This window comes from Symphodus melops (genome assembly GCF_947650265.1).
Source record: "Symphodus melops genome assembly, chromosome: 6".
Taxonomy (NCBI): domain Eukaryota; kingdom Metazoa; phylum Chordata; class Actinopteri; order Labriformes; family Labridae; genus Symphodus; species Symphodus melops.
In genome coordinates, this window is record NC_136696.1 from 28,162,758 (window position 1) to 28,176,951 (window position 14,194).

The 14,194-nt window shown below is 48.5% G+C and overlaps 2 protein-coding genes across 2 annotated transcripts in view; one reads left to right on the top strand and one right to left on the bottom strand.

The window, feature by feature from the left end:
• Positions 1–14,194, bottom strand: part of LOC306825249 (receptor-type tyrosine-protein phosphatase zeta-like) — a 58,959-nt gene that overhangs the window by 34,358 nt on the left and 10,407 nt on the right. Inside the window, exons 2-3 of the mRNA XM_079345858.1 lie at positions 5,247–5,309; positions 1,906–2,085 (exon numbers count right to left, since the gene is read on the bottom strand). Coding sequence (XP_079201984.1) covers positions 1,906–2,085; positions 5,247–5,309 — 243 coding nt within the window. The remainder of the gene's footprint in view (positions 1–1,905; positions 2,086–5,246; positions 5,310–14,194) is intronic.
• Positions 8,687–14,194, top strand: part of LOC306825238 (troponin I, fast skeletal muscle-like) — an 89,956-nt gene continuing 84,448 nt past the window's right edge. The window contains exon 1 of the mRNA XM_079345842.1: positions 8,687–8,719. The gene's annotated coding sequence lies outside the window, so the exon portion shown is untranslated. The remainder of the gene's footprint in view (positions 8,720–14,194) is intronic.

Below are 14,194 nucleotides of genomic sequence, written 5' to 3' on the forward strand. Positions count from 1 at the left end.
GAGGATCGAAACCTTCTTTGATGGTCTGATGTTGGAGGGGCATTAGATGGTGCTTTCATGTTCTCTACATCTCAGCCCACCCTCTCAAAACAGAATATGACTATTGTTTTGAGCGGAAAAAATAGTTTTCCAACACATTTTAATCTATCGATTTAAACCACTTGAGGGATTTTGGTTGTTTTTTTGTTCCTTTTCTTCTTCACGTGTTCGTGTTTGGCCTCACTCATGTCCTTTTTGGGTTTTGTTGTTGTCCTTGTGTGGCTTATGTTGTATTGTTTTTCTTTAATCCCTGTCTAAAATGTAATTTCCCCCTTAAGGAAGGCAAATATTGACTCATCCTGCTGCTTTATTCATTCCTGTTGAAAAGCATGTTTGCTTGTACCGAGGCATGAATCGATCCGTACGCTCCATCCATCGTCTCTTTTTCTAAAACCTCCCATTTGTGTGTGAGTACACTCCTGACAGGCCTGGAGCTTTCAGAGAGGGTGTGCGGATGGCCGCCTTGAACCTACACTGGGCCCATTGGTGGGCTGATAGAAACAGGTTTAAGTGCTGTTGGCCTGAATCGTGCTCGGATTGTCCACCAAACATCTCCATTAATAAAAGCCTTTGGTGCAGCTGGCGACCGAACAACAACCACAACAGAGTGCTTCTTATTTCGCTGAGAGTCCGGTTGCTAAGAAGCCCGGGACTCTTCTGTTTGGGGCTTTTCTCGTAAGGCGAGGCAGGATCCCTCCCGTCTACAATTTCACTTAACAATTACCTTGAATGCACACTGTAGGTTATTGTGTTTCACTCCACTTAGAGAGAGGAAATATATAAAAGGCCCTCGATTCTGTCAAATGAGAAACTGGTAACTGTATCTTTTAAAATAGGACAGCAGTGTATGAGACGAGGACTTATCACTTAGTGTCCATCTGGGAAGAAGGGACGTGAAGCAGACAGGTGTCACGTCAGGGTGGAGGTCAAGAACGGACAAAAGGTGAAAAGAAACGAGGTCGAAAATGGTGGTAGATTGGTGGAAGCATTATTTACAGTGAGCTCTTACTCAAACAGCCAACAAAACAAACACACACCCCCCCCCCCCCCCACACACACACACACACAGGTTGGATCATCAATATTGAACATTTTTACTTTTTTGACGATTTGCAAACGGTGCGGACGATAACTCATTTCACACACACCTCAGACTTCAGGATCATCTGACAAGATCATCATCATCAAGAGTCATTTCAAAAAATGGGATTTTTGTTTTGGATTGTCTGAAGGGAGGAAAAAATCTGCCTGATTATCTCGCAGTGTGTCGCTCCAGTTTCTTGAGTTGAACCATTTCTACCAATGAGTGATGGGAAAACTCAACCCATATTTATCCTTTTTATAAACACCCGAAAATCAAATACCCACTAATCTTTCATTAACACTTACAAGCAATAAATCAGACATAAGTAACGTTTAAATGGTGTCAGTCTTAACATCTGTTCAGGTGTTGATTTCATCTCTCCAGTTTCCATAATAAGGTTAAAAATAAAAGCTGCTGGACTCTGTGGATTATTTAAGATCTTCAGCCAGTACACCATGTTGACACCTATTTAGTTTAAAACAAGTCAAAAGGAAGTTGTTGTTCTGTCTCCTTAACTGCATTCAAATGTTTTTTTTTTTGTTTTTTTTTTTTTTTTAAATCGGCACCTCGGAGGGACGACTCTAAAAAAAAAAAACCAACCACATATATGCCACACATGAATCCAAATCCAGTACTCTCTCCCTCTTTTAGCTCTAGTTTTGGTCTCCACCAACTCCTTAAGCTACCAAATGCTTCTTAAAGCCGAAAGTTGTAATTGATTATGTCTTCTTTAAGAATATCAACAAATCCCCAAACGACAGCCAAGCACACTTTATCCTCACCAGTCTTTCCGTCGTTGTTGATGGTCGCCCCGGCGCCTGTCGGGATCTCCCAGCCGTCAAACTTCAGCTTCTGGTACTGCAGCTTCACCTGAGCCAGGTTCTCCTCGATGTTGATGGGAGACTGTTTGGCGTTGCTGCAGGATGGAAACTTCTTGGCCCAGTTGTTTTGATTTAAAGTTCCTGCAGGTCAAAAACAAAGACGTTCACGTGTTGGCTGATACTTTACTCTGTGACACCGGTTAGCATCCAATGGAGTCCAAACATCCAACCTGGAAGTCCAACGGTTGGTTAAAAGAGTTCTACCAGCTGTTGGTACTTAAAGAGGTTTTCAGTTGTGCAGTTTGGACTGAGACATGTTTTCTAAAAGGACCTGAACGCACCGAGTGAACGTTTTTACAGCCCGTCTCAGATGATTAAAAATGACGCCTTCATTATGTAGAAAGTTTATTACAGAAGCTAATTGGAGACTCGCAGACAAATGGGTGTCATCTATAACATATTGACTGTTATCATATATGCAAAATCAAAACAAAGGTAGAGAGTTATGGTCTGTGTCTGCAGACAGCGTGTTGTTGTTTTTTTGCGCTGGCAGCCTCAATTTTCATAGCTAAAAACAAACGTAGTTCAGTGATTTCACCGCTAACCGTCCCGCTAAAATGTCCTTCAGTGTTAGCTGTTTATTGTCACTGCGCGTCTCAATGTCATTTCTCCCTCAACAACCAATTAAAACCAAGAACTTCCAGGACGTCTGTTACCAAACTTTGTCAACAAGACAAAGTGGAAGAGACGCGAGTCTGACTCGTCTTTTCGATGGAACAGTTTCTGAGTTTTGAGCTGCTGCTTCCTTGTTGATATTTCCTTAAATTTAAGCTAACATCAAACACGCGGTTAAACACGCCGAGCGAAGGAGGCAGGAGCTAACTTCTGCAAACTTACAGTGAGCGCAGGTGAAAACCGCTCTGACAGGATACAGGCTCTTATTTTACTCCTTCCAAACTTGCCGCCAAAACTGAACTCTCAGAGGTTGTAGTTCTTAGTTTCATCTGCATCTGCTGCGACCTTTGACCTCGTTTTAAAGTCTCTCAAATTCTCACAACCCCAACCATCTCAGAGCTGTCAAGTTAAATATGGAGTCATTATGTTTTTGTTTAGTTTTTTCTCACGAGAACGACAGAAACCCAAATTGACTGTCGGCTACGCTGTCAGGCGAGTACGTCTCTCGTCCAATCAAATCATCTGTTTGGCATTACATTAGTAGCCTACAGCATACTTTAATTATATACATGTAGCTGTTCACAGTGCAGCGGTTTACAATGCCGTCCTTCCATTAGTTCAATAACAGGACGAAGTGCAGGCGTCTCTCTTGAATCAACTACAGGTGTGCTAGCTAACGGGCTAACAAGCTAATGGCCTCCAGCTGCTCATATCTGCTCTCGTTTTTCACTCTTACAGCTCTCAGGAGGTCAAAGTCGACATCCTTCAATGTTCAGGGAAACGTTCCTCAAACAGCCTGCGGCGCTCTGCGAGCAACAAAGAGTTCAGCGTCAGGTTTCCTCAAACGCAACGAGCAGGCTGACATGATGGATCGCATGCGTACAGTACGCTAAGTGTGCGCAGGCGGGGAATACAATCCGGCCCTCGTGTTGCACGCCGTTTATACAGTCGTTCCTTCCTCGACAGATTTAATCCAGCAGCTCACACTCGTGTCAAAGTGATGTACGGCCTCGAGGCCTTTTTCACCGCCAAAATAATCTGAGCAGCATGTGAGGTTGTGCTGCGACTTAGTGTGTTAACATCTGCTAATGGTTAGCGTCTTCACTCGGGGGGGGGGGGCGGTGACTGCTTCTCTGACAGCGCCACGGTAAAAAGATAAAACACAGACTCAAATCAGCTGGACGTCTACAGATGATGAGGACGATTTGCTTGTGTGTGTGTGTGTGTGTGTGTGTGTGTTTCAGGTGTCAGTAGGTGCGGCCGGGCCCTGTGCGTTCTCAATCATTAAGAGAAGGCGCCACTTCCTTATTGTGGCGGCACGGATGGAGAAGGAAGGAACCACGATACTCTTTCCTGTTGTTTTGACTTCTCACTCATCAAAGCTTCATAAACGTCACGATGAGATTAGAACTCCTCGACTCCGCCCGCCGTGAGTCACCGGCTTTGAGCCGCTCGTGACCAAACACTCGATTGTCCTTGAACGGGTTTTTGTGTGTGATAGTATCTATCATCATTGTGTCACTTTTAACCCCTTGATGCCTGAATTCATTCTCAAGTATTAAAGCATGTTTTTACATGTTTCTGCTTTTAAGTAGAAGCTAAATGAAGTTGAGAACGTTTATTTAAAAGCAGCACATAAATAGATGTTACATAAAAATAGCACCGGCTGTGTTGTAAACTGAGCACGCTTCATGATCACGTAAAGTCACGCGTGTGTGGTTTTAAGACCGTGCTCAGGCCCGGTGAGTCCTGGAGCAGGTGAGCGGGGGGGGAAACAGCTGGGTCTGCACTGGTTCTGACTTTTACTGACATCTGCTGTGTGTCCAATGAAGAGAGGATCTTCTCTCTCAGACATCAGGACTCTGAATCCAATCACAATTCAGCAGGTCAAAAAGTCACCACCAGCACAGATCACAGTTATTCAGGTCAAAAAAATCTATTTAAATAAGTCTTTAATGAGACACCCCCACGCACACACACACACACACACACACACACCTTTAGGCTAATTAGGTGTTGTAGTGTTGTTTCTGCCAGCTGGTGTTTATAAGCAGGTACGTCAGCCTCTCTCTCCGCTCTGATTGGCTTTTCAAAGTTTCCTCCTTCAGAGCACAAAAAGGACCAACCAGGTCACACGGACCTCTGGGTCAGGACGGGTATTAGCATGTCAATGAAGCTCTCTCTCTCTCTCACACACACACACACACACACACACACACACACACACACACACACACACACACACACACACACACACACACACACACACACACACACACACACACACACACACACACACACACACACACACACACACACACACACACACACACACACACACACACACACACACACACACACACACACAGAGGCTGTAAACAAACCAACCACCTCTTCAGTTTCCTTTTTTTTTTCAAAGAGATTTCTCGACTCAAACTTGAAAAAAACAAAAAATATAAAACAATCAAAAGCTGATTTTTTTTTTGTCTTCTGAACTTCAACCTGCACACAGACTTACAGGATGTTACGTTAAAGACCTCGCGTGACCTCAGGTTAAGACCGGCGCCGGAGGTTAAATGTGCGATTGGAACGCTTTGTGCCGAGACGATAGAACCAGTGGGACTGACCTGCGTACGACCAGTCGATGTCCTCTGAGAACTTGCGTTGATTCCTGTAGGCGTATCCATCGACTGCAACACAGAGAAGGAGAAAGGTTAGGAAGACGTGCTGCACACACACACACACACACACACACTTCTAAACCAGTGCTTCTCTACTGGTCCGTCCTCAGGACCCAGAAACTCCTTCACCAGAAACCAGGACCCAACATCTCTGATCAGATTTATTTCATGAAGAATCGAACAGATTGAACCTCATGTGGTAAAAATATGAGACACAACAAGAAAGTATTTATTTCACGACCCACTATTGGGTCCCGAACCACCAGTTGGGAACCACTGTTGATTTGTCCCAAAGATGGTCGAAAGAGATTCCACTTTTATTTATTTTTAAAAGATTTTTGTGGGAGGGCTTTGTGCTTTTATTTTGATAGGATAGAGGAGCTGCAGGTCAGACTTGAACCCGCTTGCAGGACTCTAGTCTCTGTACACGAGGTGTGATCTAACCGCTGGACCACCAGCGCCCCCCCCCCCCCACACTTCGATGATTCCTGCCTGGAGAAGCTCCTGCTCTTTATTACCGCCTGATGTTGTAGTTCTCCTCCCCGCTGCTCTGACCCAGGATCTGACCCAGAGCGGGGAGGGTGCACGCCACTGGACGGAGCAACGCCACGCCGCTGATTGGACTCAGCATGCTCCGAGTGCTGGGAGCCAATAAAACCTTTTTACAGTGAAGCGACTGAAGCGTCCTTTTAAATTCCTGCGCTGACAGATTCATAGTTTGGCTCTGAACCAACGTTTTGAGTCACCGCTGAAGTTTTCATTGAACAGCTGCCAGAAAAAAACAACAAACAAACACAAACAAAGACTTCAGATATGAAGCCGCTAAAAAAGGCTACAGGCGGTTTGAAAGCAGCACGGCGCCGCGGAGCGTCACTGACTCACTTCACTTCTTCTTCTGTGGTTTCCATTCAAATCTTTTGTGTTTTTTTAAATCTCAGCAGCTTTAAAGTGATCCGGTGAAACGTGTGCGTTGTGTACACGCCTCACGCCTTCAGGTCGCGGCGTGCTGCTGCACTTTAAAGCTCCTGTGAGGATTTGTTTCGTCGCTCGCTAAAACTGAAAGTGTCTTTACGAGCTGCGAAAACAAACCAGAGCACGAGGAAGGAAGGAGATGGACGTGTGCACCTCACAGAAAGAGAGAGAGAGAGAGAGAGAGGGGGGGGGGCGGGGCTACAAAGCCCCTCTGTACGCCGCTAAGATGAGAACACGTCAGGGTCACTGAGTGGACACACACGGCGGTCTAAAAATGCGAGCGCCATTCCTCCCCGACACACACACCTCACCTCGTCACTTTACTTCCTGTTTGTGTCATGTGACCTCTGCTCTCCGTCTGCGCTCTGTCATGCTAATGATGTGTCGCTCGAAGGCGTCGACTTTACTTCATTAACGTGACGGACGCCCGTGCAGACGCCGGGGTTAATGATGTCACCTCCTGACATCACAGCGCACAGGAAGTCATTACATACATGGCCGAGAGTCTGAGGGAGACAGGCGAGGAGGACGAGGACGAGCGAGGCAGGAGGTGTGCGTTCACGCTCGCCGCTCCTCTCAGAGTCAGACGCCACGAAGGCCGCGTGCGCTCCGAGCCTCCTCTCCGTGACCTGTCCCGTTTTCGCTCAGTTTGCCGTAAATTAGGAGATGAGCTCTCCCGCTGCGTGGCGTTTATTCCCCCTGAGAGCTGGATGATAGTCGTCTAATCCAGGATTACACGTTTCTCAATCTGCAGAGTGAAGACGCCGCCTGCAGGGCGCCATCTCGTCAGAGCGAAGACCTCCGCACAGGAAGTAGAGTTCTCATTAGTGCTGCAGTTTTTCGGTAATCTGAGTGCAGTGGCTTTAGATTAAGTGTTTATGAGTAAAGAGGAGATCACTCTGAAAGTTTGGATCAGATTGGATTAGAACTTCCTGCAGGGCGGGTTTAATGTACAGAATGAGAGCGGTCCTGCAGAGGGGGCAGATGGAAGGACTTAGGACGGGCACGCCCGCTCGCTCCTCCCCCGCTGGTGTGTGTGTGTGTGTGTGTGTTCACTGTTACATCGAAGTGCACACACGAACAAGAAAGAAGACGCAACCATGGCGACCAACTCGCAGTCAGTGGACGCCCCAGCAGCGACCCTCCACACGAGCGACCGTGCAGCTCGGGGTATGACGTCACATGGCGGTTCACTTCCTGGTTTGAGCACGGCTGCGTTCACATCGCCCGAAGACGGGAAGCTGAGACCGCCTCTCCAAGCGGACTCAGACCCGGGTCCCTTCTGTGAAACCAACCTCAGACTTTTAAAAACGCTCAGTTACAAAGCGCTTCACACGTAAAAATCTAAATGACTGGAGACAGATAAGTTGCGTGAACTAATGGCGAGGTGCAGCAGGACGAGGATCAGGAGGAAGCACGATGAAGCGTTCGTTAACTGTCACACGTCGGGAGGCTCTGAATGCGTCTGCTGGAACATACCAGAGGATCCAGTCGTCCTGTTTGACTTCAGACACCGACTTTGTGTTTGTGAGGAACAGAAGACTGAGCGAGCGCCAAGCTGGAACTAAACCTCCTGATGAGGCACAAACTCGCTCCCTGCCGCGTTCCCATGAATCATTGCAGGACCATACATAGAGAGGGAGATTTACTGCAGCTGACTCGTCTCCTTGAAAGAGCAGCGATAAAGAAGCGTCCTTATTCTTGCCCTAAACTTTCTTCCCTCCGGTGCTGCTGCTGCTGCTGTTGATGTTCTTCACTCGGCTGCTTTCACTTAACCTCTGACCTCCAACACTCACACTGTGGCGGCGGGGGTCGTGACGTCTAGTTTTGGGGGGGGTCGGAGGTGAAAAGTTCAAGCGGGAAACGGCGGCTTCGACTCCCCTCCCCCACCTCAGTGAGCGGAGGAAGTTTTTGAGTCATTATCATCTGCTGGTGTTAGAACGAAGAGCTCGAACGAAGATGCTCCATGTAAACACAGATCTGACAACAACACTTCTTTTAAAGCCCAGAGGTCGTAGCTGGACTCAAACTAACAAACACAAACTGTGGGACAGAAGTCAGGAACGACCTTGAAGCCATCCTGTCGGTCAGAGCAGACAGGAAGCTGCGTGTGGGGGAGGGGAACAGAAACCAGACGGTGTAAACAACAGCTCTGACATGAAACACCTGTCTGCTACCTGAAGCACACTTCAACAAGCCTCTATTACAGCCTGTGTGTGTGTGTGTGTGTGTGTGTGTGTGACGCACACACGGCGTGCACACGGATCAGCTGTAGAGTCGGTAAATTACCAACAAACTGAAAACAGCTGCCGTGTTATTTGAAAGGTGCGATCCTGCTGTTTCTCCGCCCGTCGTTTTACATCAACGATGTAACTCGATTCAAAATGTTCCATTGAAAGTATCACATTAAAAGTTTAAAGGTCACATGACCTCCTCCTCTTCTTCAGGTGAAATCAGTGTCCTCGCTCCTCTTCATCATGTGTGTGAAGTGTGTTGTTGTAAATCCACTCTGATCCTGTATTTGATCATGTCTATAAACCCCTCTATTTCAGCCCTGCTCAGAACAGGCTGTTTCTGTGTCTGTAGCTTTAAATATGTAAATGAGCTGTGTCTGACCACGCCCCCTCTCTGGAAGGGCTCAGGTGTACTCGCTGCTTTCTGGCTCCATGTCCTATTGTTTACGGTGAGAAGGCAGACTCAGAGGGCAGAACAAACACCTAGCTGTGGGAGTGTCACCCACCTGGGGGAGGGGCTACTGCCCTTTGTGATGTCATGAAGGGGAGGGGCTACTGCCCTTTGTGATGTCATGAAGGGAACATCTCCAAACGGCCTGTTTGAGCACACATGAAAAGTGGAGCAGGCAGAAGACGTCTTCATTGGGGGGTTTGTAGACAGACTAGCGACACATATCGGTGTTAGAAGGGATTTTGCAGAATCTGTTACTTTTAAATTCTTGTAACGTGAAAAACCTAAATCAAGTTTAATATGAACTAAAGCAGATATGTAGGAAACTATTCAAAACACTGGGAAAAAAATCAATTTCAATCCCATTTTCAGGGCGTTTCATTGTTTCCATTGTCGTCGGCTCTGCTTGTTTTCGCTGTGATTAAAGGAGTCAGCGCAGCGTCTCAGTGACTCAAAGCGACACTTTGAGCATCTGCTGCATCACTTTCAATCCATCACGTCCTCGCCGTGTGTCTGATCCTCTCCGTGCTGCAGGACAAACACGACCCCCCCCCACCCCCCCTCCTCCCCAAAACACACACTCACATCAAACGCTGCAGGGTTCAGTTACAGACCGCACAGCGACGAGACCCGACACGCGAGTCAGGCTGGGAAGCTTTTGTGTCACCGACTACAAAGAAAACACCTGCTGAGGCTGTCACAGGTCACCTGTGTGAGGCCGCCAACGTCACAACTGCAAACAAGACGGCGCTCGTCACTGACAGGGAACGAAAACGCCAGACGTTCAATAATCCAGGAATTTACCTAAAACTAACGACAGCATTTCAAACGTCGAGCAGTGAAAACTCGATGTCCAAATATTTAACAAGCTCAGGTCAAAATTTAATTTGGCTAATTTGTGACAATCCACAGAGTGAATGTGGGCTCCCCTCCCACACACACACACACACACACACACACACACACACACACACACACACACTTTTACCATCTTTGGAACCGGCAAAAAAAATCGTGACATAATTTTGTCCGAGGGCGGAATACAGTAAGACACAAAACTGTCCCGATTATCTCGTAGTGCGAAGCTCGTAAACACGAGTCACGCTAAGTCACACCGCCTGTGATAGCATGCTGTGTTAGCATTTAGCTCATAGCTCTGCTAACGTCCGTTTGCTACGACACCAAACTGAAACGTTGCGCCTGCTTAACCATCAGATTGACGTAGAAAACAGACGCCAGCATGCTAACGACACTTAGCTCATCGCTATCCTGATGCATTATGAAAGCTAGCTAACGATGTGCTAGCTTCCTTTTTGTAAATGGATCCGAATGAGGAGAGAGCGAGCCCGCAGCGTCACTTCTAGCTGAGCTTCTTCTCTTTTTAAAGTATCTGGTATGATTGGTTTTCTCCTGCAGCTCGTGGTGTCGTGTAACCACATCGTCCTGCTGCGACAGCGGGGCATCAATACTATTATTATTATTATTATTAAGCTCATGATCCAGTCACAGTAGGAGGGAAAACATTCTCAGTTTGTTGCTCATAGTGAAAGGGGAAACACATCGTCGTACAGCGTGGTCATGCAGCCTGGAAGAATGCGTCAGGTGGACGGAGGCCCTTCAGGAGCTGCAGAAGAAAGCAGCTTTGAGTTGAATGAAGAGAAGGAAGTGAAGATGGGAGGGTGATGGAGCAGGGACGAGGGGGGGGGGGGGGGGGGGGGGGGATAGAGCGCGGAGATTGAAGGGGGGTTACAAGCTTAAGTTCTACTGGAAAAGAGTGAATGAGGAGAATAGATTCTATGGAGAACTCTTGCTCAGCGTCTGTACGGGGAGAAAGAGACCACAACTGTGTCAGTGTGTTTATTCAGCGGAGAGTGGCCGGCTCGGCGCTCCGGTCTGTGGGAGCCCTGCCGCCTCCAGCCGGACGCTGAATAAGAGGATTAGCCCGAGCCCTGGGAGAGCCGGGACGTCCACTGGCTGCGGGGGTGAGAACTGCTGCCCGTGCCAGAATGTGCGGCGACGACGACCCCGCCCCCCCCAACCCTACACATCCACCCCAATCCTTGCCCCTCTTCCTGATGCAAGGGGGGGGGAGTAGTAACAACTCAGACTGGAGAGGGTATGGCAGGTTAATCTGCGGACAGTCTGCACGGATCATACTAATGGCGCCGTGACCCGGAGCTTTGACTTCTCATAACTCTGAATCTGAAAATCCTCCATCCAAACAGCCAACTGTCGTTTTTAAGCGCCATATTAGGTTCTGCAGTCTCCCCTCGAGCCTCAGAGGATCCACCAGCGGAGCGTTTTATATCAAACGACAGATCGACGAGATGAAGAGCTCTGACTTACAACCGTCCGTGGAGTTTCAAGTGTTTCACTGGAAGCTGCGGCGGGCTGAATGAAAGCACCCTGAAGGCCTCTGAGGCCGAGCAGGAACAGCTGGCTTGTTTTACACTTCAGAGGTTTGACCACGGGCCAGAAACACGGCGAGAGAGAGAGAAAAACTGTCATAACACGTCCGGGAGAGCTACTGTGCAAATCCAGCTTCATGATTCTGTCTTTTATCAAAGCGAGTTTTTCATCCAGGAACGTCTGAACTTCTCCTCTCATGGAGACACCGTCAACAATAAGTCCACAAATCTGAAGCAGTTAAAGACGTCCTGCATGTTTACAGCTTCAAAACTGAAGCTGATTAGCTCATGTCTCCATCCACACACACTGTACGGGGGGGAATGTTTTGATGACTCAGCAGTTTTGATTGGATGAAGGATCAGAGTTATTCACAATAAGGCGTGTAGCTGAGCTGATTGACAGGTGGGCGCCGTGTAACGGTTTGTCAGGAGGCTTAAAACCCGCCTCAGCTCTCAGCCTGTCGTTAGCTTGACTCAGAGTTAGCCTGAGACAGCATTTCCAGCACGGAGACCGCCATCCATGGGACTCCAGCGCCCCCTGCAGGGACACACGGGGGACTCCAGCGCCCCCTGCAGGAACACACGGAGGACTCCAGCGCCCCCTGCAGGGACACACGGGGGACTCCAGCGCCCCCTGCAGGAACACACGGAGGACTCCAGCGCCCCCTGCAGGGACACACAGGGGACTCCAGCGCCCCTGCAGGAACACACGGGGGACTCCAGCGCCCCCTGCAGGAACACACGGGGGACTCCAGCGCCCCCTGCAGGAACACACGGGGGACTCCAGCGCCCCCTGCAGGGACACACAGGTGACGTTTCAGAGGTTTGAATCTAACGCGTGTACTTCCTGTTCCTCTCTGCTTTTCTGTCTTTATATCCGTTCTGAGGGGACGCTGAAGACGTCTCTTCTCGTTGCTGTCTTTGGATGTGTGTCGGTAGTGAAACAGAGGTCGACCTGTGTGAGCCTCAGACAGCAGAGTGATTCATCAAAGTGCTCCTGCTACATTTACACACAGCAGAACTTCTACCCAAACAGAGAGAAGACCACCAACAGAGCAATCAGAGTGCCCCGTCACATGGCTTCAGGCAGCAGCTCTACCTTTACACACACACACACAATCCCTCCTGACTGCGCTAACACACACACACGTGGGCGAGCTGGAAACCAAACTCATCAGCTGAAAAGAGGCCTCGGGGTGGATGTTTTCCCCATCGATCAGCCGCTCTCATCTCTCCTTTTAACTATAAATGGCAAAGAACAAAAGCCGTGGATTATCTACAGGCAGAGCCCTAAAAAGGAGGACGAGACATGAAAGGAGCACAGCCGCCGGGACGACGAGTTCACGTGTGCACGCCAGGAATGAGATGAAGGCAGATATATATCACACCGCAGGAAGTCATCCGAGGTCATCGTTTAGTTTCACTTCGTTTTAAATAAAGCTCTGGATTCGTTTGGACCGGAGAAGAAGTAGATTCCCGTCTGTCAACATACACTATTATCTCTGTTATTGTGTGTGTGTGTGTGTGTGTGTGTGTGTGTGTGTGTGTGTGTGTGTGTGTGTGTGGTCATGGTTGTAACCTTTGACTGCAGTGTATTGTCTCTGGTTTACATCGTCCAACACCAGCTTCTCTTCTCTGCACCGTGATAAGACTGAAAAGCTCACTGACCGATTTCTCTGTGTGTGTGTGTGTGTGTGTGTGTGTGTGTGTGTGTGTGTGTGTGTGTGTGTGTTCGTGCACCCATGTGTGACCTGTATCTGTAGTCAGAAACAAATGATCTGTCCCGAGGGAGAGCAGATGAATAATGGATCTGACCGTCTACAGTTTCCATCAGCGGCCTCTCTGGGCTGCAGCCAAACAGCGAGCTGGTTTCAGAGTCTGGATTCTGGTCTGTTCGCTGCCAGCTGACCAATCAGCAGGTTACACATCCTGCTTCAATCAATAAGTGCAGCAACAAGTGTTGGCGGCAGTTTCAGTCGACACCAAGTGGAAACTTCTTGCAATGTGCAGAAGAACAAAAAAAACCTGCAGTTCCTCGAGTGTCCACTTGAGGCTGGCTCTGAATGTTGATCTGTTAGCCGTTAGCTCCAACGCGTGATGTCCTCGGCTAGCTTGCAGTGCGGCGCAGGTACCAGCTGTAAGCGTGCACGCTACAGTCCTGCAGTGAGCGTGCAGGAGGCGGAGCCCAGTTGGAATCTCGTGTTACCTTTTAAAAGCGTCACTTTGGGTTCTTTGATTTTTTTTTGTTTGGAGAAACTTTTGAGGTCTATTTGTGAAAATAATCGGATAATGAAGGAACTCCTAAATCCTGCGGCTTTAAGAGATCGCGTGAGACAGATCAAAACAACTTTGAATGGCTGCAGATGTCGTCTCACTTTCTTCCCTCTCTGTTGTATTTCGAGCAGCTCTGGCCGTCCCGTCAACACTCATTCAGCTTCGAACAGTCTGCTGGGTACCTGCCCACTGTTCACCGAGTGCCAGCCTCTGCTGCGGCTGAAACCTTCAGACCCCGTCTCTTTGTTGGCGTGCCCGGCCGTCACCTCCACAGCCAGCGGCCTGAAACACTCAGAGAGCGGCCGGGCTGTTTACACAAAGAGCTCCCACTCAGAGCGACTTGTTTACAGGAAGAGGAAGATTTAAAGGGAAGCTGAGAAAGGTACGGCTCCACCTCGCTCATCTCGGCTGTCAGCTGAGCCGCTGCGGAGCGGAACAGAAATAATGGTTTATTTAGTCTCTGAGCGAATCAAAGAGGAAAAGGTTTGGAAGCGTGGAGCTCGTCTCAGCTCAGAGCTGTTTGTTCGTGGTGGTTTTAAGTTCTCGTAGATCACA